The sequence below is a fragment of the Amphiprion ocellaris genome, chromosome 18 (genome assembly GCF_022539595.1).
Source record: "Amphiprion ocellaris isolate individual 3 ecotype Okinawa chromosome 18, ASM2253959v1, whole genome shotgun sequence".
In the NCBI taxonomy this organism is placed as follows: domain Eukaryota; kingdom Metazoa; phylum Chordata; class Actinopteri; family Pomacentridae; genus Amphiprion; species Amphiprion ocellaris.
Genome location: NC_072783.1, coordinates 20,310,059 through 20,336,279, shown reverse-complemented (window position 1 = coordinate 20,336,279; position 26,221 = coordinate 20,310,059). Strand labels below are relative to the sequence as shown.

General features: G+C 41.0%; 3 protein-coding genes across 4 annotated transcripts; 2 read left to right on the top strand and 1 right to left on the bottom strand.

The window, feature by feature from the left end:
• The first annotated feature begins 852 nt into the window (after positions 1 to 852).
• tefa (TEF transcription factor, PAR bZIP family member a) lies at positions 853 to 11,802 on the top strand. 2 transcript variants are annotated; one of them, XM_023278962.3, is made up of 5 exons: positions 853 to 1,075; positions 6,255 to 6,626; positions 7,147 to 7,367; positions 8,332 to 8,543; positions 9,222 to 11,802. In XM_023278962.3, the coding sequence occupies exons 1-5, from the start codon at positions 1,000 to 1,002 to the stop codon at positions 9,241 to 9,243; spliced, it is 903 nt and encodes a 300-aa protein (XP_023134730.2). In that variant the 5' UTR covers positions 853 to 999; the 3' UTR covers positions 9,244 to 11,802. The 2 variants fall into 2 exon arrangements, with proteins under 2 accessions (XP_023134730.2, XP_023134729.2); XM_023278961.3 differs by lacking the exon at positions 853 to 1,075 and adding an exon at positions 4,615 to 4,926.
• Positions 11,803 to 14,291: 2,489 nt separating this feature from the next.
• On the bottom strand, positions 14,292 to 16,180 carry phf5a (PHD finger protein 5A). The gene is made up of 4 exons (XM_023278992.3): positions 16,047 to 16,180; positions 15,710 to 15,733; positions 14,722 to 14,888; positions 14,292 to 14,476 (listed from the first exon to the last, which is right to left on the bottom strand). The coding sequence occupies exons 1-4, from the start codon at positions 16,096 to 16,098 to the stop codon at positions 14,387 to 14,389; spliced, it is 333 nt and encodes a 110-aa protein (XP_023134760.1). The 5' UTR covers positions 16,099 to 16,180; the 3' UTR covers positions 14,292 to 14,386.
• Positions 16,181 to 16,976: 796 nt separating this feature from the next.
• aco2 (aconitase 2, mitochondrial) lies at positions 16,977 to 25,878 on the top strand. The gene is made up of 17 exons (XM_023278963.3): positions 16,977 to 17,127; positions 19,223 to 19,365; positions 19,692 to 19,950; positions 20,038 to 20,130; positions 20,226 to 20,384; positions 20,513 to 20,663; positions 20,764 to 20,868; positions 21,212 to 21,303; positions 21,816 to 21,921; positions 22,077 to 22,234; positions 22,340 to 22,413; positions 22,508 to 22,619; positions 22,712 to 22,990; positions 23,073 to 23,264; positions 23,435 to 23,567; positions 23,817 to 23,938; positions 24,035 to 25,878. Exons 1-17 carry the CDS (start codon positions 17,092 to 17,094, stop codon positions 24,167 to 24,169), a joined length of 2,349 nt encoding a protein of 782 aa, XP_023134731.1. The 5' UTR covers positions 16,977 to 17,091; the 3' UTR covers positions 24,170 to 25,878.
• Positions 25,879 to 26,221: the final 343 nt, after the last annotated feature.

The following is a 26,221-nucleotide window of genomic DNA, read 5'->3' as shown; positions in this document are numbered from 1 at the left end:
TGTCACGTTCAGTCAGGTTTACGAGCTTCTTCACGTGTCAACAATAATCTTACAAAACAGTCTTGCACGTGTGAATATACTCTAACCTGTCAAAGAGCCTCAGTCAGGGGCCACAGGTTCTGTGGCCACAGGGCATTTGCACCTTTTGTACAATAGATCCTGCTGTCAAGAGAGACTGGAGAAACTTTCATCATTAAAAATAATTAGTATAATACACGCAGGTGTGTGTTAGTTGCAAGACCCTCGAGCTGGTCACGATTTTATAGCATTATTAGTTTCACTGTCCTGTTATAACCAATCATGTCTGCAATGAGAACACGTGTGTTAACTGTATACACGTGCCTTATATAGCCTATACCTAAAATATACATTTGTCACGGGTCCCTTGTTGATATTTTAGGACATTACTACTCCAGCTGGGACTTAAAATTAGCTTAAATTTAGCAGCTGGTAGAGTGTTTATTAGCTTTTCCTTGGCTACACTTCTTGTAGTGCTACTTAATAAATATGTTTGTAATTAATTAAGATGCTTGAATACCTGTTCAAAACTCAGCAAGTGCTCGTTGCAGTTGGTTTCGTCAAGACATAGTAAGCTGTATCGTAGCTAATTCTGTTTCATGTGTTTTGTATGTAACAGCCCACTACTTTTAGGGTTTATGCATTTAATCTTAGGTAACTCTGGCGCGGCTCATCATTTGCTGCCAGCGCCGTGATGAACACAAGCGCGGACCAATCGGTGCTCGTTCCGTCCGTTGCCTGGTGTAAGCACTCTTCTGATTGGCTGCAGGGCGCCAAGGGAGGCGGGCTGCATTAAGTAACTTGTTGTCCAGAGTTCATAGTAACTCTTCTCTGAACACTTGATGGAAGCTGTCAGGAGAAGCGACAGCCATCCGGGACGTTTTGCGGTCTTCTCCGGTCTTTTCTAAAGTTACTGCTTGTGAGCTGCACGCTAGCTCTCAAACATTTATTGACTTAACTGCATTTTAAAAGAAAAAAAAAATGACTACAGAAATTCCAGAGATTTTCAAGGCTCTCCTTGATCATCCATTTACCCTCCCAAACTTTGACGAGAATGGTAAGTGACGGCAAAGCCTGGTTTAAATGTTGATTTAAGATACATGCTGCAGATTAGGAGTTCGTTTTTGTGCAGATGATGTTTCTGAAATAGAATAAACCGCTTTCAACGAGCTCTGGCGTTTTTGCAAATAACTGCGTGTGTGTTGTGTAATCTGTGTCAGCTGAGTTGCACTGGAATTAGTCCTGGCTGCAGGCTTTAGTTACAATTTACAGGTTGGCAGGATTCTGCAGATACAGTTGCAATAGGAACTAGAGCCGCTAAAAGATTCTGTAGCACATGTAATGTAGTGACAGGGCCTTTAGGTACAACGTGTTCACTATTTCTTCCTAAATAAAACTCTTTAGTCGTCCCTGGGTTCTTGAAGTGGTGATATCAGGGTAAAGCATCGAAATATAGCTTTTCATCTTACCTATGTTGATTTGATGATCATCATAGTATAGCCTGATGATAATGCTGTCATTCATTGCCTTAACTAACACAATTCCTGACTTCTTTTAAATGCAAGCAGATATATTTTTTGGACATATTTTTCTACTTATGTGTATCATTAGATTTTGTACTTTTCATATTCCTAAGACTTTAAATGGGAGCAACTGTAACATAAGCAAGATCCCCTCTGGATCAATACAGTATTTCTGATTCTGATTCTGTGTCTTTGGCTTGTAAATCACTGATATAAAATATAAGCTACAGGAGTCAGAACTACCATTATCACCACGATATGCCCAGTCTGGAAGAGATGTCAGTTTATTGAATAAATCCATGCACATTCTGTGAGGTTTGTCAGCACGGTCACCAGATAGATGCGCTCTGTCAAACCAACATCTGCCCCCAGAAAGTCATTTCTGTTCAGTTTTGCCACAAGGGCTACACATGTATTTGCCCTAGAATGCTTTCATCAGATAAGTGGGATCAGCATGACTTAGAGGAACATTATGGTCACATTATTGTTAGTCCATTTGATGTTTTAATACTGAGTGAGTGCGGTGGTGTCTGGTAAGCCTGTGTGCATCTGTGTTTGTCACCTGCTTTTGTGTGTCAGAGTGGAGTGGTGTGTGTGTGTGTGTGTGTGTGTGTGTGTTCAATAATTAAATCACTAGATTGCTCTGTGAATCTGGACTGTGTTCCATTAAGTCAGACTGCAGTCATGTAACATCATTATATTAAGAGGAGTGATGCTGCTGGTCGCCCCATTTAGCAGGATTTCTTAGTAACCTCTTACTCTGTCCTGTTTTATAACAAAAGCTGCAAAAGATATTCACAAAACCGATATATGATGCTTTTAAATTACAGTTCTCTCTTTCATACTAGTAAAATTCCCCTCATTGTTTTCTTCTTGCCAATATTTAAAAGATTTCACAGATAATTATGTAACAACAATAACATACTTGGATTCATAGTGCTGTGCAAACTATTTGATTGTACACTAGGAACAGTCATGTTGTGGATATTATGGATGTATGTTATGGATATCATGGCTCAGAACATTTTTGATGGTCTCACAAATATGCAATTAAATTGAATTATTGGTATACTGCCCCTTTATTTGATTTATCCAATTATACAATCTATTGGCCTTGATCATAGGTTGCAAGGCCTGTCAGTAAATCCAGACCCAGTGTGTGGACTGACTGTGAACAGGGAGCATGTGTAGCACCACACAAACACACACACATGACATGTGACAGGAAGAAGCACATCTTGTAATGATCTTGGTTTATGAGTGTTGCTCCTAGACCCTCCTACACGCATTTGCAATTAGTTTGCTTTGTTGGCTTTGAAGTCAAGGCTTCTATGTTTTCGGGTTGTGTTGTTAGCACAATAGTAGTATGTGGGGGGAAAGCAGCCAGAAGTTTGCATCGTGAGTGTCACGCTGCTTTTTCTGTCAAGTGGGTGTGTTTATGTAAAATTAGCATGTCTGCCGAAACATACATCATGAAGGTCAAATCGAAGTGGTTGTCTCTCAGCCTTATTCACCTATTTTACAGTGTCTGCAGACGTGCAGTACTGTCTTGTCTTTGTGATGCAGAGCACAGCTTGTTATTGATCACACATAGATGTGCACTGGGCAAATGGAGTGTCACGAACATTCTCATGAGAACGGAAATTAAGGAAAACGTGGAAATGCTTTGAAAACTTTGAGTTTTAGATCATAATTGCAGTTTATCATTTTAGTTATTGATAACAATTAATGAGTAAGTTGGATTTTTTTTGTTTATTGGAAGCCAAAGATTTTAGATGAGCTAGTGTGGTCACATGGAAGACAGAAGATGATTTCAGTGCATACCAAGCAACCTTCCCCGGTCACATGTGCACTTACTGTTGAAGCTGACCTTGAAGGCTGCATTTCTTCTCATAATGTTGTTCCTAAAACAGATTCTCTGTGGCACATGTGAGCAACATGAGAGGAAAACACCCCCTCCCACAGCCGCCATGAATTCCTGCATCACCTCAAGACTGCAGACATAGCCACGTTTGGCAATTTATCGTGTCAGTGTTGGTGTAGGATCACACTGACTGTAAGCCATGTTAGTATGAAGGCTGCTCACACTGGAGGGAGTGCTGATGTATGTGATGAATATGTCATGCTCATCTAAAAATAGAATCTGAGTGGTAATTCATTTTAAATGTAATATAGATCTTCTGTGGAGGATTCAGCATCCCCATCATATTTGGAGGAGGATTTAAGCAGCACTGGCCATTCCCATTTAGCTGCTACATAATAACACAACAAGCAGCTCATTAATGCCTGAGGGTGATGTGCCAGTGTCTTGCTGTCATGGTAACCCTGGACTGCCTGGGGACGTGCAGATCTTTGTCCTTGGGATGTCCGCTCCAGAAATGACTGTAACTCAAACCTCAAGGTGCTACTTCTGTATGACCAATTACACTTTGGCTCTGCAGCGCCGCCCTTGCTGCAGATGCCTGTATGTGGATGACAGTCCGGCGCTGCTTCAGTGGGCGGAAACTGTATATGTAAGCTGCAGCTGCACGTGGTTTTGCACGTGAAGTGTCCCAGCCGCATAAACACATATGGCACATATGTGCTGCAGGTACTTTTTGTTGTGTTTTCGTCGGAAGTTGAAGGTTAAATGAAGTTGACAGTTTTGTTTAAGATTTATTTCTGAAGATGATGTGAAAAACTTATGAACTGACATTAAGTGAATCCACACTAATCATATCTTAGTAAAAGTTGCACTAGGACCTGCCAATCGGCGTTTGTATTTTCATGTAATATGAAAATAATTTAAAATAAAGTGAAATTGTTAAACTAAGGCATTGTACGTCGCTGATTTTAGATCAGAGCAGTATTAGTTCATTGCTTTGACTCGTGGCACGTTTCTTTTAATGTATTCATTGGAACATATATAATTCGGTCAACCAATGACAGTCCAGCTCCTGGCGGTAGTTCCCGCCTCTCTCCCTTCCTCGTGAATATTCATGAGCTGAGGGTCCAGCTGGCCAATCAGCACCAAGCAGGGCGGACACGTTTGAGCGGGAGGTGCGGTTTGTTCTCGACACCAAAACGTTCCGAATTACCGGGAAGTGGGTCGACGAGGCGAGTCGTGTCGGATGCTCTGACGGCAGAAGTGAACATTTAGTGCTTCATTTGTGAATTTACTAACAGTCCGTGACGGCGGTGAACCTCGCTGGAGAGCTAACAGGACGACCGCAGAGTTTTCTTCTTTTGTAGTTACTGCCCGGTGACAACAACAAGGGGTGAAAAATGTCGGGAGAGCCTATTCTCATCACGGTGGAAACGGCCTCCGGGGCTCCCAGCTCGTTCCCGGTGGTTTTAAAGAAAATAATGGAAATGCCTCCGCCGAATATACTGGACGGTGACGACGGTAAGAGCAGAAGCCTAACTGAGAGGAAGCAGCGAGAGGTGTCGGTTAAAAACGAGTGTAGCCGATGGGGAAAAAAAGACGGAAAAGTGAGAAAATAGGTTTAATCACATCTATATAGCGGTCAGGGCGGCTCTAGTAGATGCTGACTGTGATAATATATCTGCAAGGACACTCACTTGTACAAACCGCATGTTGCTGATGGTAGCTGTGTGTTGGACACGATGTACACTGGCCTCTCCTCCCTTTAGTTTGTCACCAAACTCTCCATCCTGACTTTCCCAGACTATTCCAGATGATTCTGCTTCTGAAAGCAGTTTTTCTATCCCAAAACCTCTTTTTTCCGCAAAATCATTATTGGATTTTAGTAACTTTATATGTGTATGTGACGAAAAGTGCGTAAGACGTCAGCTGCAAATGTTGATGAATGTCATTAACTGGCTTGTTTTCTTTTTTTGATGTTACACGTTTTCACGAGAGATGCAACTATTAGTCGATTAGCTGTCAACTAACAAATTAATCTCCAGTTATTTTGATGATCAGCTCATCGGACTGTAGTAATTAGTTAAGGGAAAAAGTCGAAATTCAGTTTTTTTACAGCTTCTTTCTTTCATTTGGATATTTTCTAGTTTCTTTACTCCTTTATGACAGTAAACTGTATATCTTTGGATTGTGGCCAAAACAAGGGGTTTGAGGATGTCTTCTTTGGTTTTGGGTAACACTGATCCACATTTTTCACCTTTTTCTGAAATTTTATGAGCCAAACAACTAGTACATTAATCGCGAATGATGAAAACAATCCTAGTTTTTACTCTGGTAAAACCATGTGCTCTGATGTCCAGTAAAGAGTTCAGTTTAGCCATGAGTTGACTCACAGGCATCACAAATCATGTGCATTGTTGTTGTTATTATTGTCATAATTATTGTGGTAGCAGTTTAAATTGCTTGTATGTTACATTCGGTTTTATGCGGACTTGGTTAAGTGTTTAGGAGTCCAATTAAAGTTTTCCACAGACATCCTAAACATTTTGCAAGCACTAAAGAATGTGATGCTCATATAAAGACGGACTCGTAAACCTCTCCAAATTACAGCCTTTCTGCGAAGTTGAGATGTTTTGTTGCACATTGCTGTAACGTGAGGGACATTTCTGGAGGGTCTCTTTGCAATGGAGAAACAAACACCTCCTTCTCAGAAAAGGTTTAACTGTCTGTTGTTAATTCCATCAACTTTGACACACGAATGCCTTCTGCTCACATGTCATGGCAACGACATGTACCCGCATTTGAAAAACGCTCTATTTTTATCTGTTTGTGTGTCTTTACTGTTTCAGACACCGACAAGGAGAAGCTGTGTCTGGGAGATAATGTCGACCTTGGGGGAGGAGGCAGTGATATGGGCCCTTCGGCTGCCCTGACTCCTGCTATCTGGGAGAAGACCATCCCCTACGATGGCGAGACCTTCCACCTGGAGTACATGGACCTGGAGGAGTTCCTCATGGAGAACGGCATCCCCACCTCTCCTGATGACGACGCCGTGAAGACAGGGAAGTCACAGGCTACTCCCTCTGCACAGACAAAGGTTACCAAGGCAGCAAGTGTATCTCCGGTGGCCCTGCTGCCTATACAGGAGTTGGACAAATGTGAGGAGGAGGTGTTGATCATCACCAAGAGTGACTCTGATATCATCTGTGATGTTACTGCAGGTGAGTGGAGGTGGAAGACGTTAGAGTTATAGTCATTACAGTTTGTTGCATCATACAAATTTACACTAAGAGACTAACCGAAGATTTAAATGTGCTGATGTTAATGCAGGGGAAAATCCTCTTACTTACATATCATTACTTTTGAGTAGTTTTATCTCAGGGAAGCTTAGTCATGCAAATCAGGTCAAAGATTAGAACTTCCAAGGGCAGTTTCTATACTACAATTAATTAAAGGTATATAATATAGGTGTCAGATAGATGTCAGGCAAACATGATGTGCTTTGAAGCTGATTTTGTCACTGGTGGGAAATAAGAACATCTGCATTGTGTAGATATGATTAATATTATCATCAGCCTGTACATGGAGGTCAAAGCACTACAAGCAGCCGTGGTGTCGGTCACCTGCATCACTTCTTTATTAACCAATTATATGGCAACTAGCTGATTTTGCCAGATGATGGTTTCATCTTCAGCTATCTAATATATAATACATTTTCCTTTTCCTAATCTATCTGCTCAGAGGTGACCATCGAAAAGGACAGAGTGACCCCAGAGCCCATCAGTCCAGATGAAATCGAGGTTGAGATCAACTACGAACCCGATCCTACAGACCTGGTCCTGTCAAGTGTACCTGGAGGTGAACTGTTTGACCCACGCAAACACAAGTTCAGCGAGGAGGAGCTCAAGCCGCAGCCCATGATTAAAAAGGCCAAGAAGGTGTTTGTGCCTGAAGAACAGAAGGTATGCTGGGAGAGGAATGAGGAACACCACAAAGCTTACTGTCAGTCCAACAGTAGGCCCCATTGTGTTTGTATGTCTGATAGGTAACCAGTAAAACAAAAAAGAAAGCGTTAATTCAGCATTTAGGTTTGTACTCTCTAATTTTAAAAAATTTTCTGTTTTACTTATTTTACTAAAGTGAGTGGAAAACCTTAACATGAGACCAACATGCATCAGTACCTGAATCCATTAGTTCTGCTGCTTTACGTGTTCAGATGTAGTAATGAGGGAAAAAGGAAAATTTGTCCATTTTCTTCCGATGTTTGATTACCATCCTGAGAGTAATTAAAAGAGTCTTATCTGGCAATATTTCAAAGTATTTTCAGTTTGTTTCACGTGTACTTTATTTACTTATTTGTGTAACTTTTTGTTACTATTCCATGACAATAGTTGGAGGACTAAGTAATGAGCTCATACACCAAAAATTAGGACAGTTTACCAACCTCAGCACGTTGAAAAAAGTCCTGGAAATGTAATGTCGTAAAATCATGCTTCCTTAAAGAAATAGAAAACAGCAGCTATATTGCCTTGTAATTTCATCAGCCAGTTTTCCAGCACAGTGGTGCTATCAGGGCAGCAGACACGAGCATTTGAGTGTCTGACTTGCAGAGTTCAAAAGGAGGCCATCTGAGTTCTGGCAACTCACAGTGACTCGGCAGTCTGATGATGTTAATCAAATTGATGTTTTCCTTCCTTCTGAGCCCACCAGAGAATACTCGTATTGTTTACATGCAAAAAGGAACTTGGCAGTCAGCAATATTATGAACTTAGTCGAAGTCAGGATTGGGCTAATGTGCACTCATAGAATACAGTGAGCTGATAAACTGGGTTACCGTAGTAACTGAGCTAAGGAAACAAGGTAGGGTCTGTCGGTGTGTTTCTGTGACTCAGTCCAATCTTGCTTCTTTCCTGACTTTTTCTCCAGGACGACAAATACTGGCAAAGGAGGAAGAAGAACAACATGGCTGCCAAACGCTCACGAGACGCCCGCAGGTTAAAGGAGAACCAGATCACTGTCCGAGCAGCTTTCCTCGAGCGTGAGAACGAGGCGTTGCGGTCAGAGGTCGCCGAGCTTCGGAAGGAGTGCGGCCGCTTCAAGAACGTTGTGGGGCGCTATGAAGCCAAATTCGGAGCACTGTAAGGGAGCAGATAAAACCCCCAAATACATAGAAGTGTAAATGGACATCCACATAGCAGAGAACACAGTATCCGTTTTTGTCTTCACAAGTCAGACCTTATTAAGGCCTCATTGTTAGTTGTGTTGACCGACATCACAACTACTGTTCTGCTGAGAGGCGCTACCTGGGAGGAGGTGGGAGGGTTTATAACCTTATATGACTGATACAGTGTGTGATCAGATATGGGGGAGATGCTGGCTTTGGTGAACACATATTCCTCTAAGGAATGACAATATAATGATTGGCTTCCCAACTTCCTTAGAATAGTGTGTATAGAGTTACAGTTGCATAATAGAGTCTCTGAAGTAACAAGTCTCATGTGAGTGGATAAAATGTTGGTTGACTGCATGTTCGGCGCCACGCTTGCTTCTCCTGTATGAAAGTGGTATAAACGTCAAGGAGGGAGGCAGGGAGAAAAGAAAAGACATTATACCCTGCAGAATATGGACCATATATACAAGACTGGTCTTTATGTTGAATCTTCTACTTTACAAAAAGAGAACTTCTTGATTAATCTCACCAAACCGGCCTTCAGAGTTGTTGCTTTTGCTGAAATCTTGTAAATATCGCTTGTATTATCACTGGTCTCCCCCCTCCTCTTCCTCTGTCATTCATCCTTGTTCTCTTCTCTTTCAAGTGCGGTGCCAGACGACCTATAGACGGCAATTGATTTATTCATTTATTTTATCCAATGAATAAATCAATCAAAACTATTGTGGTTGGTACATGGGAGCGCTAGAGTCGATCAGATGACGAAGAGGAAGAAGAGGCAAAGAGCATGTGTGAGGGCAGGACTGATGTTGCCATGGAGATGTGATAGCATGTTAAGATATCAATATCTGGCTTTTCTTTTTCTTTTTTTTTTAATTAAGTGTGTTTACCATCTGTGTGAGTGAGAAGAGTGTGAGGATGTGCAAGTGCTTCTTCAGTGCACCTCATTTATGACGTGCATTTTTATCATGTTTTGTACAGCTGCGGCCGAAAGAGATCATTTGTGATGTTTATTTTGGAGAAACTCTGGGTTTTATTTTAAGTTTTTAAATAGTCGATATTTAGTTAGCAAGATGCAATAGCTTAGACTATAGATGAGTCGTTATTACGGTTTGCAGGTATCTTCCATTTTTCAGATATAAATGACTTCTGAAAATGTATTTTTCAAATATATATTATTTAGTGGCAGATTTTTGTTAATAGCTGGGCTTTTCTTTGCCCACAAAAACTTATGACTGTGACATTTCCAATAATTTAAAGCAAGACACTACAGGTGAATAGAGTAAAAAAGTAATGTCCGCATTGCATTACTTCAGGTAAAGCAGTAGTTTTTCTGAAATGTTTTGTTTGAATATACAAATGAGATATCTCATTAAATAGGCACTAATTTGCTTTTGAGGCCAAAGTTATTGTTTCATCTTGTTAATATATTAAAGGTATTTACAGGGACGATTTTGGATATTTCCTTTTTTGAAATCAAAATCATAAAATGTTGTCAACAGCCTGGAAAAGTCTGTCTTCACCTTGTTTTTCAGGATAAAATGTTCTTCAAGTCAGGCTGATACTGATATATCAACAAATCCCCTCTATAAAAACATAAATGGCAGTAAAAGCTGGAAAGTTATAATTGCTACTGAAGTTGAAACGTCCAATCATTGGAAAAAGCAGGCTTGTAAAATGTATTCTGCTTATGGGTGAAAATTTAAACGAACAAATATCAGTTTCCCCAGTTGATTACTTTCATAAAGAAATCTGAAATGTTAAGTTGAAGTATGCCAATGAGATATTAGCTCAAAAAATGTTGCTAATTTGCATAAACATCCAGCAGACAAAGACACCTAAATGTGTATTTTGGACGTTTTCTTTGCACTAGTCTGACAGAAGACATGCTATGGAAGCAAAATATCCCAAAATGTCCAAATTGACCATTGCGTGAGTTTTTGCCTGTAGTGTCTCGCCTTTAGCGTCTTCAGGGGATTACAGTGACGTGGCAAAAAAAACAAAACAATGTAGCCATGTTCGCTTCTCTTCATGTACAAGCATTCATTACCAGCGGTGCAGAGCTGTGTGTAAACGCTCTGTCCTCCCTGTCTGAATGTGATCTTTCTGTCGCTCTTGTGCCGTGTTCGTCAGCAGGTTGGACGCCTGCTTTGCTCTCTGCAGCTCTGCAGAGTCCAACTTGTTCACTTATGTCAGTAGCGCTTCTGAAGTGTCTTGTGTAAGTTCTACTGATGGATGTGTTGTAAATAACTCTAGGCTAAGATTATACTATGTTGTCATTTTTCTTTCTTGTTTTTAAGTAAATAATTTTAAAATGTATTCATTATCATAGGAGATAAATATCCAGATACAGATCTTGTTAAGTTTTTCGTTATTCTTCATTTACTTGGGGGAAATAATCGAGCAATGCAACTGTAAATTCCCTAAATGCTGAGTTTGTCATCTCTGTGAGGAGCTTACACTCCGTCGTCTTTGTGTTTGTCACATTTGTTGACAATTTCTCTTGTGAACAGTCAATTTTTTGAAACCTGGCAGTCTCAATAATACAATCTGTATTGAGGCATATCTTTCATAGATAGGTAACCTTTAAATCTTAGAGTGTCTTCTATGTCTAAAGCCATTTCAAAGCAGGGTGCAGTCTGCCAGTTTACAGGCATTTATCCTGTAACATTACATCCAGAAATTACAGTTGTGGTCCTACTGTCCAGTTTTGACAGAAAGGGAAAGCTGTTTTTCTTTTACTGCTGTGCTTCCAACCATACATAGGTTAACTTTTTATCTAAATAAATGTAATATTGTGAAAGGGATTCCATGTGTGCAGATTGTTGCACAAGGAGGAAAAACAGAGCGCAGTGATGTGGAGTAAAACTACGAGTCAGGATTTTGTAGAAATATTTCAGGCCTCTAACTCCATGAATAATTTCACTTTAGGCCTCAATAATTTTAGTCAGGTTATCCATAGTAAAGTGTCTTGAAGCGTCATTTTTGAATTCCATTTTTTGGAATAATTCTGATGAGCTATTTTTTAAATCCTTCCTGTCATAACAAAGGCTGCATCTGCCTTCTCTCTGAAACAGGTCAATTTGTTACCTTCTGAGGGGTTATTTTTATTGTTCCTGGTTATGTCTTTGTATTTCTTTGTAAAGAAATATGTTGGCATTTATGATTGTGGCTGTCTTTTGTGTCTTGTGTATAGGGTCTGTATAATTAAAGCCTTGCTGACACAAGTCTAGAAGTGTTTGGAGTTGTTTTTTTCTGAATAAGAGGCTTGTTTAGTCTCACATCCAACAATACAGTTGGATTCAGTGTGAGATGGAAAAAAACCAAAAACACTGCCAGTCAAAAGTTTGGACACACCTTCTCATTTAATGATTTTTCGTTATTTTTGTGACTATTGCATTGCCTTCTCGCTGAAGACATCAAAACTATGAATGAAAACATATGGAATTATGTAGTAAAAAAGTGAGATTACTGGTTTTCACACTCTTGGCATTCTCTCCATGAGCTTCATGAGGTAGTCACTTGAAATGGTTTTCCAACAGTCTGGAAGGAGTTCCCAGAGATGCTGAGCACTTATTGGCCCTTTTGCCTTCACTCTATGGTCCATCTCATCCCAAACCATGTGGATTGGGTTTTGGTCAGGTGACTGTGGAGGCCAGGTCATCTGACGCAGCACTCATCACTCTCCTTGTTGGTCAAATAGCCCTTCCACAGCCTGGAGGTGTGTTTGGGGTCACTGTCCATGTCACTGCAGGATACTGTAGAAGCCATGCTGGTTCAGGGTGCCTTCAGTTTTGAATAAAGCCCCAACAGTGTCACCAGCAAAGCACCCTCACACCATCACACCTCCTCCTCCATGCTTCATGGTGGGAACCATGCATGTAGAGACCATCCGTTCACCTTTTCTGTGTCGCACAAAGACACGGCAGGTAGAACCAAAGAGCTCACATTTGGACTCATCAGACCAAAGCACAGATTTCCACTGGTCTAATGTCCATTCCTTGTGTTTCTTGGCCCAAACAAATCTCTGCTGCTTGTTGCTTTTCCTAAATTGTGGTTTCTTCGCAGCTATTTGACCATAAAGGCCTGATGGTGCAGTCTCCTCTGAACAGTTGATGTAGAGATGTGTCTGCTACTAGAACTCTTTGTGGCATTTATCTGGGCTCTAATCTGAGGTGTTGTTAACTTGTGATTTCTGAGACTGCTGAATCTGATGAACTTATCCTGAGCAGCAGAGGTGACTCTTAATCATCCTTTTCTGGGGCGATCCTCATGCAAGCCAGTTTCGTTGTAGCGCTTGATGTTTTTTGCGACTGCACTTGGGGATACATTCAAAGTTTTTGCAATTTTCTCATTCTTCGGGAACATAACGCTGCTGAACCTGACCAACCTCAGATCATAACTCTAACCCCCACAGGTTTGTAGGCACTAGCCATGATGAGTGCATCAATTCCTCTCATCTTATCCTGATGCCCCCATCACTTTGGAGCAGGGTAAATCTGGACTCATCAGACCACATGACCTTCTTTCATTGCTCCAGATTCCAATCTTTATGCTACCTAGCAAATTGAGGCCTTTTTTTATTTAGCCTCACTGACCAGTGGTTTTCTTAGAGCTACAGCTGTTTAGTCCCAATCCCTTGAGTTCCCTTCACATTGTGCCAGTGGAAATGCTCTTCCTTTCACTATTAAACATAGCTGTGAGTTCTGTTGATTTCCTACGATCATCTAAGAGTTTGTTCCGACCACATTTGTTCCTCGAAGATGATGGTTCACCACTATCCTTCAGGTTTTATTAATCATATCATATCAAAATGCAAACTAGAGACATATAGCTAGTTAAATATACCAAAAAGAATTGGTCACCTGGAGTGGTACCGATACTGGAAATTTTGGGTCCGGGCCCATGGACTAACTCTGCTGTTTTCTGATGTGGTATAAGCTGAATAGAAGTGAGTTTTAATATTAAAAAAATGCTGCCCACACACATTCCTTTATGTGATTTATCAGTTAGATGCCTCAACATTATGCCAACCTACAGTGTTTAATTTGGTTCTCCCAGGTATGAACTGTAATCCACAAAATATGATATTATTCAGAAGGTGAGGTCAATATTAGTTAGTTTCAGCTCAGATTTAAGGCCAGTGTGAGCAAAGGGCATGATACAAGTGCACAACATTGTCTGGTGAAAGTGAAGGGTATTAACAGAAGGAAGCTGGATCAGCCGACACTGACAGCTCATTATGTTTCGCTGGCATTAAGCCATCAGGACACACGCTGACTGAGATATAATCTTTAAAATACCGTAAGCAAAGATAAACTCAGTGTTCAGTGCACAAATGCGTCTCCCTTGGTGTAATGGAAAACACATTATGCTAAACGGACAAACTGTTCTTCCTAGTACTCAGCTAAAATTAAACATGAATTTCCATGACAACTGGCATCTGCTGATTAAGATCATGTAAATTATCTAAGCTCACAATGTCTATCATTTCGTCACTTAGTAAATTGCTGCTTCCTCAAAGACAAAAACTTTGAAACCCCAGGATGCCTGTTTAAATCTAAATTATAAAACATAAAGAAATGTTAGTGGTGACTCTTATTTAGCTTGTCTGTGTCAAGTTCAGTGACTTTTAAATATTATTATGAAACGCTGAGTATTTTAAAGTCTCCAACAGTTTACGATTTGAAGCAACACACAGAAATAACAACAGAAATATAAAAGCGAGCTTTATTGACAAGTCAAAAAATGTTTCTTGGAAGTTTTTAAGAAAATCTGAAAAACTAAGACAAAGACTGGCCCGCCGTGTCTTCACCTCTTCTTGAAGCCATACTTCTTCCTTTCATAAAACAGATCTGTTTTGGAGCTGCCCAAGTTTACAATCTTAGGACACCCATCTCGCTGTGGAGAGAACAAAAAGAGAAAAATTGTTTAGAAAACGTTTTCATCTCAAAAGGAGCTGCACAGCTGGGTTCATTTTAAAATCTAAGTACTGTTTATTTTTTTTGAAGGCTTTGCTAGATCATAGTAATTAATGCAAGTGAAAAAATCTCACAAATGCAGCCTAGTTAAATCCTTTAACAGCCTCTTTTCACTTTAGTTGCTTTAGTTCTGAGGGTCAAAGTAAAAAGGGGGACGACACTCACGTCTTTCTCCTGGATGGTGCACTCTTTACAGTAGTAGGCGTCAGACACACCAGGTCCTCCACAGATGACACAACGTCCCTGATAAGATCCGTAGTTACACTCATCACAAATACGGACCAGCGTACACGGCCTCACATAAGAATCACAGATGACACACTTTCCATCACCTGAGACGAACAGGGAGAGGACAGATGAGATAAAGGACTGAGAATAAAATAAACCAAATACTATGAAAAATGTGGTCAAAGAAACACAAACAAAACAGACTTTTGACTTATTGACTAAGTAAAGAGAAAATAGTAGCATACAGGTTTATTAATGATGAAATGTTTCTGTATAGTGTAAAAACAACACAACCTTCTTCATATCACTGAAAAACAACAGTAGCAAAACAAGACAAGCACTCAGAGAGCTCAGTATTCCACCATTTCCCACGGCTGCAACCTTGATAAAATTCGTGCCAAAATTCACAGCACTATAGAATGTGGCCATTTAATATAGATGTTTCCACAGACAAAATGACCTTGCGCTGAACAGAGGCATGTGTTCTGCATGTGTACGTTATGTACAGATACCGAATCGCGTGACCTAAATATGTAGCAGGCGGTGGGAATTCACACTGTAGTATTTGATTTGATAGTTTTTTGATTGATGTGAAGCTGTGAGATGCTAAAGCACTTTATGTCTTTAATGGATATGGTTGTAGAAGTTCAACAACTATGTGAAGAACTGTAGCAGAAAACAGAGTATCCGTGTGACTGCAATAAATGTGTAATCAATAGTGAAATACATGAAAATAAACATGACTTTTTAGCTAATAACCATTACTGGGTTATGGAGGTGGTGTAAAAACAAAAAATAGCTAATTAAACTTGTGCAGAACTGTTGCTGAGGCAGATGAAAAGGAAGAATCACGACGATAAACTTTAAAAGCAACTTAAAAACACTATGTTTGTCATATTTATGAATCATACATGGAAACACTCACATTTCTCGCAGAGCCTCCCGATAGCTGCAGGATGAAAACAAAGCAGTAAGTTTTACGCTAATTCACGTTACTTTGCTATATTAGTCTGAATAACCCCTTATGTACTACCGTTCACAGTATCTGTCAATAAACACATTTAGGCAATGTTATGTGTAACAGGAAGCACAGACTCGTAGATATTCTGAGGCTAAACACAGCAGCTAAACACACTTTCAATGAAGTCCATGCTGGAGCCGTTAGCATAGCAGCTAATATTAGCTAAACCACAATAGAGACATTTAGCTGCAGCAGAAATCACAGTGGAGCTTCGTGAAAGGAGGGAAAAGTTAAAACATACCGACACCGGCTTGTTTTCGGCAGAAAATCAGGTCTGGGTGATGTTTAGCCATGGTCCGCTAACGTAAGGAGAGCGCTGCTAGGTCGGTTCAACTTTAGCCTTTGACCGCAGAAACCTGCAGGAGGAGCCGCTGCAGCGCCACCCGGAGGCTGGAGGAGGAACTGACACGAGTGTTTGTTGAAGATCCCCATTAGCTTTTGCAAGGCAGCAGCTATTCTTCATGGGTATGAAGTCACAGGAGTGCCACAATAAAATAGAAATCTGTTAAAAAATAAGGAAATAAATGTGTAAATATAAAGAGAAATAAATTAATAAACAAATAAGTAAATAAATAAATAAATCTGTTAAAACATAAAGAAATAAATATGTAAATATAAAGAAGAATAAATAAAAGAATAAATAAATAAAATAAATATAAAGGTAAATTTTGTCTTTGCTTTTCCATTTTTTTCCTTTTATTTTTCCATTTTGTCATTGTCTTTGCCTTTTGTCATTGTCTTCCGTTTTGCTTTTGCTTTTATTTGATGGACTGAGCTGTCAATCAAATGGCTCTGGGTGGGGCTTTCTGTCCAGGGTGAGTAGTCAATACCTGATCACAGGATTCCTGCCTAATGCAAGCTCCTAGCACGGTCACAAAAATTTTCCTGTGCCTAATACACAATTTTCTTTTAAATAACAGCAAATATGTGTAAATTAGTAACATTTTCTGCTAAATTAAAAAATAATTTTGCAGTTGAACACTGTAAAAGAACAAATTACAATGTATAAACACATTTTCATGTGCACATTATTCAAATTATTATTTTGTTTTTACGGTTAACATGTAAATTAATATTTTTTTGTGATTTTATTGGTTGTTTTCTGTAACTTAACCAAATATGAAGCATGGGAAGCTGGTCAGAAGTGGACCAGCACTGAGTCTGCAGCAGCTCCAGCAGGCGGCAGCAACAGGAAGCAGGTCTGCGGCTGAAAACCAACGAAGAAGACAAAAGCTTACAATTGCGTGACGTCACCGGCGACCCTCACATCTTTGTCAGTGAACAAAATGGCAACCTACTGTCTGACTGTCGCCCGGCTTCAGGTAAGACACCAAATTCACTCATTTTACCGCATTTGTTACCCAGAGACGAATGTCACCTGCTACCTCAGATTACAGAGCTGTGATATAACCCGGTTCTGACCCAGTTGGAGGACTTGGAGCGGTTACAGAGGATAAATGAGCCGACTAACTGTCACGGCTAGCTGCTCAGGTCATCGTGTCCGGGCTGCTCTGAACGCATCCAGCGGGCGACAACTGGTTTTACACTGGTTCAATAAATCACAGCTAATGTTTACGTTGACAAAGATTTAACATCCATATTCACAGACTTTAAATGACCACGGTTAGGGCTGTTGTAACGGTGGGGTTTGGTGTATATTAGCAAGGTTAACCACAAGGTTAGAGCTCCTAGCAGGCACACGGGCGCCAGTATATCACACAGAGAGCGATACATATTGAAAAGATATCCAATATTACAGCAACAAATCTCTGTCTGTGATTTTGTTGGAATTGGTCCAGAAAAACGGATTCATTCTGTCTATTTTAAACTTGGGATGTGTGTCATAAATCCAGTAACAGCTCGGTGCTGTTCTAATGATAATAATAGACTACCAGGTGTGAAAACTCTCAATATGTGACCTAAAGTGAACTCTGATGGACAATCAATCAATCAGAGGATTGACACTCACTGTCCTACCTCTGGCTGGGTGATATAGATAAAGAAGTCTGTAAACCCACAGCATCCCCTTTGAATATGGATATAAAACAGTATATTGTAAGGAATGGAAAGTCACATGTTGACCAGTCCATGACCTTGGACTGGCATGCATTAGGTGTTTGAGAAACTCTGTACTAGTATTTTAGTCATAAATCGGTGAATCACCACTCAAGAAGAAAGCCACATTATGTTTGCCAGTGGAAATAAACAGGCAAGCTTCAATCAGATGCCTTCATTCGCTATGTGATTGATGTCTAAACCTATAATTGGATTATAATGTATTAACTCATGATTTGCTCCTTAATAAACTGACACCAAAGTTGAAGTATTGTATTCTCAGCTGCTGACCAGATCTTACCCTGAATGACAGCTAATCTTTAGCACATATCTTCAGCTGCTGACAGTTCGTTATTGAGTCGACTTTTCCCTGCTTAGACAAACCCCAAAAGAGGTTTTAGCCAGTCACCAAAGGCATATCCCCAGCGCCACTGTTCTAATAACTCCCTTTAAACCATTTTTTTAAAATTAGAAATGCATTAAATTTAGTATGAAAGGCATTTTATGAGGGAAATGCATATATTTTTGTCAAATAAGGTAACACAGACTCATTGTTTTTTTCTCTACATGGACCCATCTTAATGTGATGCAGTCACTCCCCACTCTGAGCTACAAAAAACCCTGGTTGAGTGTCTTCTTGGATTTTTTTATACAGAATCTGTCAAATTCCTTGCTTTGCAATCATGTGTATAGAATATAATCAAACAGAGCTGCTGCTGTAGACGCCTGGTCCTCTCCTGGAGCTAGTTAGCAGCTTCACTAACGTGAGTTTATGGGTTAAGTGCCCTGCTTAAGGGCACATGATCACCAGATGATTCCAGGAAGTTGATCAGACAGTCTTCTGGACACAAAGTCTCCACCCCTCTTGTTCCTTTACCTGCTGTGACCTCCACACACTATAAATATGGTCACACACACAGTGTCATATGTAAATCATTAGACATAGCTTCTCTGACAGGTACGGTTATTTACAAATTGACAAGAAAGACTTGTGAGAGTGTTACGGGCGATTGAGGCCAGTGTTTCCATGTCTTCAGATTGTATTTGTGGTTGACCTTATAGGGGGTTGTTGCATCATGGTCACTGGGGAAGCACTGACATCTGACACTTGAGAGCAGACTGCAAAACAGCATTGCAGTCACAGGCCCACCTCCTATGATGGAGGTTTTGTTTTCATTTTCAAATATTTATACTACACACAATATTTAAAAAGCTCTTTCAACTCTGCTCCATGAAGACACAAGATTGATAGAAAATTTTCAAATGTTTAGTTGAGGAATAGTCTTTGATACACTATCAAAATCTAGTCCCTGCTCTGTAATTATGCTCATACTTGTGTGTTTATGATGTTACTGTTTTCAGCTGGCACTGGGCCATGGTGCACGGCGCCTCCATGTGTCAGCAGCTTACAGAGCCAAGGCCAACGTGTCTATGAGCCGCTTTGAGCCCAGTTCCTTCATCAACTACGAGAAGCTCCAGTCCAACGTTGACATTGTGAGAAAAAGGTCAGCCTGCTTCTACGCTATATTTGCTCTGGCTCACAACCGCATTTCCTCCAACGCTCTCTTATCTGTATGAATGTTTGGTCTGTTCTGTAGTGTTTGTTTGCCCTTTGCCACAGTTGTTCATCACAGCCTTTACCAACTCTTACCAATCTGCCTGACCCACAGTGCACAATCTACTCTTTGGTTTCTTTTTTTTTTATTCTTCAGCTACTTTTTAATTAGTTATTTTATTACTGTACTTATATTCATATCCTCTACCTCCTTGTCTGAAACCTCTTTTGCTGCATCCTACTTTAATAAAATGTAATTTAATGTTTTCTCTGCAGACTTAACCGACCTCTAACCTTGTCAGAGAAGATCGTGTACGGCCATCTCGATGACCCCCACAACCAGGATATTGATCGTGGTCGCACCTACCTCCGGCTGCGTCCCGACCGTGTGGCCATGCAGGACGCTACTGCCCAGATGGCAATGCTCCAGTTCATCAGCAGCGGCCTGCCGAGGGTGGCTGTGCCCTCCACCATCCACTGTGATCACTTGATTGAGGCCCAGATTGGAGGGGTGAAGGATCTGGCCAGAGCAAAGGTTTGGAGGATTTGTCTTTGTATGTTATTGTTATAAAATATGACAAGTAACGCTTTAGACTGAGCTGTGGTTATTGGTCCCTTGTAGGAAGTCAACCAAGAGGTCTACAACTTCCTGTCCAGTGCTGGGGCCAAATACGGAGTTGGCTTCTGGAAACCTGGGTCTGGAATCATCCATCAGGTACTATTACTTAAAGTTTGAGTCAGATTTTAGCTTGAATGCAAGCTTCAGTTGCTATAATTATGCTAACAGTATGATTTTTTTGACTTAAATAGATCATCCTAGAGAACTACGCCTACCCAGGAGTGATGCTTATTGGCACAGATTCCCACACACCAAATGGTGGAGGACTTGGTTCCATCTGCATTGGAGTTGGAGGAGCTGATGCAGTAGATGTCATGGCAGGAATCCCCTGGGAACTCAAGTGTCCCAAGGTTAGCAGATTACAGCATTTATCACCCATTATTCCTGCTGTCTTTCTTTATTTAATCTATTCCTCACTTCAGAGTAACTTTACTTTGTGTCTCTGCACTTCTAACATAATAAATTCTCTTCCTCTTAGGTGATTGGTGTGAAGCTGACGGGCACACTCTCAGGCTGGACATCTCCTAAGGATGTCATCTTGAAGGTGGCTGGCATCCTCACAGTAAAGGGAGGCACTGGAGCCATCGTGGAGTATCACGGACCAGGAGTTGACTCCATTTCCTGCACCGGTCAGTAATAAGTCTTACATAATGATGCACTTTAAAGACTGTAAAAATGTGAATGAATACCAACAATCTGCCTCACTATTGTGTGTTTTTATGTATGCAGGAATGGCCACCATTTGCAACATGGGAGCCGAGATTGGAGCCACAACCTCTGTGTTCCCTTACAACCACCGCATGAGGACCTACCTGGAGAAGACTGGACGTGGACGTAAGTTTAATGCTCATAACTGATGTGTCATTGCACAATATTAAATCACAGTGATGAAAACTAGCTGGCAAAATTGTATCTAGATATGATTGCACTAAGCTTGAATCTGGCCCAATTCCACTGTTTATAGATGCCAAGTAATTACACACATAAATAAGGGGATTACAGTAAATTTGAAGTCTGAAATGAAGAAAGGATTGAGAAAATAAGCTTATATAATCACCTAAAATTATCAGTGTGGAAGTGAATTATTTGATTCTGTTTTCCCGGAAGACTTTAATGTTAAAATTGTAAGTTTTGATGTGTCTCAACACTGCTTCCACCTACTTATGTTTCGTCTCAGAGATCGCTGCTCTGGCTGATGAATACTCAGACTTGCTGGTACCTGATGAAGGCTGCGAGTATGACCAGCTCATCGAGCTCAATCTGGATGAGGTATGCCTTGTTTTGAAAATGGCCAGAGTTCACTTAGGAGGTGTACCCTGAAGAAAATGTGAAATTTTCACAGTGAATTCAGAATTTGATATGTATTCAAATTATTTTTTATTATTCTTTCAAAATGAGTGTGCTATCAAATGTATACATTTCATTTACTCTGATGTCAATGAAGCACCTGGAAAGGCAATTTTGACAGCTTATACTGGTTGTTGCATTGTGGTCTTGGTAAAAAAAAAAAACAACATACAACTATAACTATATAACTATATATAACTATAACTATATATAACTATAACTCCTGATTGTTACCATTACTGCAAAACCATGATATCTCAAGAGTCCTGGTTGAGTTTGTTTTTTTGATACACCTCCCAATAGTTACTACTCTGCTACAATAGCACATGATGGTAGTATTTCACAGGAAAGTGTGTAAAAAAAGTGAGAGTTTTAATTTGATTTATGTGATTTTTGGTTATTTTTATTCACTTGCGTGCTGGTTCTTTCTTTAGCTGAAGCCCCACATTAACGGACCGTTCACCCCTGACTTGGCTCACCCGGTGTCCGACGTCGGCGCTGTGGCTGAACAGAACGGCTGGCCACTGGAGGTCAAAGTTGGTAAGAACTGAGCAGGGCTGGATGAACTGTACGTCTGCACTCAAACTCCTCCTGTTTATAAAGATAAATTACAGAACACAGATGGCAATTACAGGGCTTCTTTTTTGAGACTAAAGCTGCTATTAAAATTCTCTATGGTTCTTTCTTCCTTTCAGGTCTGATCGGCAGCTGCACCAACTCCAGCTACGAGGACATGGGCCGTGCTGCTTCTGTTGCCAAGCAGGCTTTGGACAAAGGCCTGAAGTGCAAAGCTCAGTTCACAGTCACCCCCGGCTCAGAGCAGATTCGTGCCACCATCGAAAGAGATGGATATGTGAGTGCTGGCACATGCAGAGGAGGGACGTGAACCTCCCTGGTTGTAATGATTTGGCTCCAGGTGGAGTAATGGAAGCCTAAATGTGTGTCTCTTGTCTTGTAGTCAAAGATCCTTGGAGATGTTGGAGGTGTTGTTCTGGCTAACGCGTGTGGACCCTGCATTGGACAGTGGGACAGGTAGCTCTGCCAGGTGTTTGTGCCAGGACTTTCAGTGAGAACAGCTCAAATTGGCTTCGGTCTTTTAATACATTGTGTGTGTGTTTTAATTCAGGCGCGATGTGAAGAAGGGAGAGAAGAACACCATCGTAACTTCCTTCAACAGAAACTTCACTGCCAGAAATGATGCTAACCCTGCTACACATGCCTTCGTTACCTCACCAGAGGTAAACTCACACCTATCCAACCCCAGCGACGGTTCTAAAGACACACAAACTGACACTTCAGAGCTAAATGCCTCCATTCTCTTCTTCCTCAGATTGTCACTGCCCTCGCCATCGCCGGCACCTTAAATTTCAACCCTGAGACAGATTTCCTTACAGCCCCCAATGGAGAGAAGTTTAAGCTGGACCCCCCCAACGGAGATGAACTGCCTGCCAAAGACTTTGACCCAGGCCAGGACACCTACCAGCACCCACCTGCTGATGGCAGCAGCATGAAGGTGGACGTCAGCCCTCAGAGCAACCGTCTACAGCTGCTGGAGCCCTTTGACAAATGGAGTGGAAAGGATCTGGAGGACTTGCGGGTCCTCATCAAGGTCTGCTCACTGAAGTAAAACTTGAGCCTGTTTTTATCACTGAGAAGAGAACTGGTTCATTATCCTTCTTCTGTCTCTGTAGGTGAAGGGAAAATGCACCACTGACCACATCAGCGCTGCAGGACCTTGGCTGAAGTTCCGCGGCCACCTGGATAACATCTCCAACAACATGCTGATCGGTGCAGTCAACAGCGAGAACGACGCCGTCAACAAGATCAAGAACCACCTGACAGGAGAGTACGGAGGAGTCCCTGATGTGGCTCGTCACTACAAGGTGAGGATCACAGAGCAGAAACGTTCAGGTGCTGGACCATCAGCACCAAAGTGGCTTTTCTTTAATAGCACAACACTTGTTTACAGCTAGTTGCAGAGCCATGTGCCACTGAAATTTGGGATAAATGAACACAGTCTCTCACTACGTGTTCTCTGTCCCATTGCATTTAGGCCAACAGTGTGTCGTGGGTCGTGGTTGGAGATGACAACTACGGTGAGGGTTCCAGCAGAGAGCATGCAGCACTGGAGCCCAGACATCTGGGAGGCAGAGCTATAATTGTGAAGAGCTTCGCCAGAATCCACGGTACTACATAAACACTACACAGAATTGGAACAATTCAGTATATATGAAAAGTCTCAAAGCCCCGTTTATATTGAGTGTCCACTGACTTGTTACAACCCAACTTGTTCCTGAATTTATATTCTTATTCATGAGCTCCACCAAATAAAACAAGCTTTCCATCATTGTTTTTTACTTGCGTCAATCAGCATTGGAAGTCTCAGACCATTTATTCTGTCCCAGTTAACAAGCACATCTCCTTCATGTCTATAGAAACCAACCTAAAGAAGCAGGGTCTGCTGCCGCTGACCTTCAGCAACCCATCAGACTACGACAAGATCCGCCCGGATGACAAGATCTCCATCAGAGGACTTGAAACCTTCACTCCAGGAAAAGTAAGCACAGCTAGAAAAGATAACCTGCTTACACTTAACTGTTAATGTGCAGCATCTGTACTCAAGATTTTTTTCTCTTCTTCTCATCCTCCTCAGCCTCTGAGTGCAGTTGTGAAGCACAGTGATGGCAGCGAGGAGACCCTGGAACTCAACCACAGCTTCAATGAGACACAGATCGAATGGTTCAAGGCAGGTTCTGCCCTCAACAGGATGAAAGAGCTGCAGCACTGAGGATGAAGAGAGAAAAATACGGAGGAGGATTTCCAGTGGGAAAGCAGGGTGGTGAGGATTGTAGGGAAGAAGGAGGTTGAACATTGTTAACGATTGTTTCATCATCTGCATTAGCCTACAGTTCTGACTGAAGTGATGTGTCACTGTAGAGCAAAGTAGAGTTACTTCTAAGTGTTAAGATAATGTCGATGATGGAACAATAGCTGATCTGCGGTCAGATATTTGTTCATTTGTCAGTGCATAGCATTTCGTGAAGTTAATGTCAGCTGCTATGTTTCAGTTGAGCAGTGATAACCGGTTACAGATTCTAATGTAGAAACATACACTTTAACACAGAGCTTTGACCTGAGCGGTGGTACGCTGCCAGCTGATGTGCTTCCTGTGTTTTTTGCAGCTGTTCAAACAGGCCTGGAGGCCGCTTGATGCTGCAGCTTGTTGCTTTGGGATTGTTTTGACCACTGCATGGCAATAATGAGCTTTACTCAGTCACTATCATTCAGCTTGCCTCTGTGTTATTTCAAGCGCACCCTAAACAGATGGTTGTAGGTAAATGCTGCCATTCCTTGTGTCTCTGGGTCCATTTAGTCTGTTTTGTGACGTTGCAAGGATCAAATGGATCCAAAAAAAAAAATACACTCATAGGTACAGATTTATTCAATTGCATACTGAAGGTGAGCTTGTCTATCCCCAGTGGCCATGAGGAGACACTGTTCAAGGCATCGCAGCTTAATGGTCAAGACAAAGCAACAACAATCTGACAACTGCTTTCTGTTGATTGTTAAAAGATGTACTTAGAAACTAAATTCAAGTTAACTTGTAGGATGAATTTAACATCACAGATTACTGTCTATCTAAGAGTGTGAGACCATTAGAGGGTATTTCTCTATTGATGTCTTGTACAGTCGTATATTTGATTCCTTACTGCACACATCCTCAGTGTGACACATGGTTGTAGACATTTCCTAACATACAAAGGGAAAAAATATGCTTTAATACTCTATAAGATTACTTTAACTCACCCTCTTCTTCCCCACTACTATCACTCCCAACACCCCCTCACCTGCTCTCCTGATCAATCCAAACATCTGAACATGGTCAAGCACATCATACGTCTTCTTGAGTTATTTATTTTCATTTTTTTCCTGCAAAATCCAGATCTCACATGCGTTTCCATAAACATAAGGCTTTTTGTCTTCATGAACAGGGTCAACTTGGACTTATGTCCACTTCCATCCTGTGTTTTCAGTGCCCTTTTTTGTAGGGTTTTGTGCCACATTTTGTGTTATTTTTACCCTGAAAAAAATAAAACCGTTGTGGGGGAGAAAAGAGAGTAGCAGCAAGTTTTATAACAGAGAAGAGAAATTGCTGTTATTCAGTACTGAGGCTTTTCATGAGAAACCTAAAATTACTGAGTCAACTGGATTTGGGCTTCTGTCGATATAATTAACTGAAGTTCGCTCCACAGCCACTAAGTGAGCGAGGTCATTTTGTCAGATCAGAAACAGCTCTTCGCTTCCTGCTTCCTGCAAACCTAATACACCAATCAGATGAAGGCTTAAACCACCCCCTTCTTCTAAACCACTGTATGTAAAGTGTCTGGTTTCATGTGCATTTAAGCGTTTGTGTTTCTTTTCTCCAGGTTATCTTTTCTGTATTACAGAAATACCAATGGGTTGTAAAAATAAAAATTCACAGATCTCATTTATCTACATTGGCTCCAGTGGTATCACTAAAAATCTGATGAGGGTTGAGTGACTGATATTTACAGACATGTACATTGTTAGAGTGAACCATTACTACTTACGTGACGGTTGGCGTTGGTTAGTCTGTCTGTCTGTCTGTTAGCAACATTACTCAGAAACGGACTAACAGATTTGGATGAAATTTTATGGGAAGGTCATAAATGACACAAGAACCAAGTGATTAGATTTTGGCAGTGATGCGGCTTATAGTCTGGATCCACTGATTTGTTAAAGATTTCTGTATCATTGTGGGATAGTGGCACGGTGTCACTGTAACTATGACAACAAGTGAACACTACATCAGCCGCCT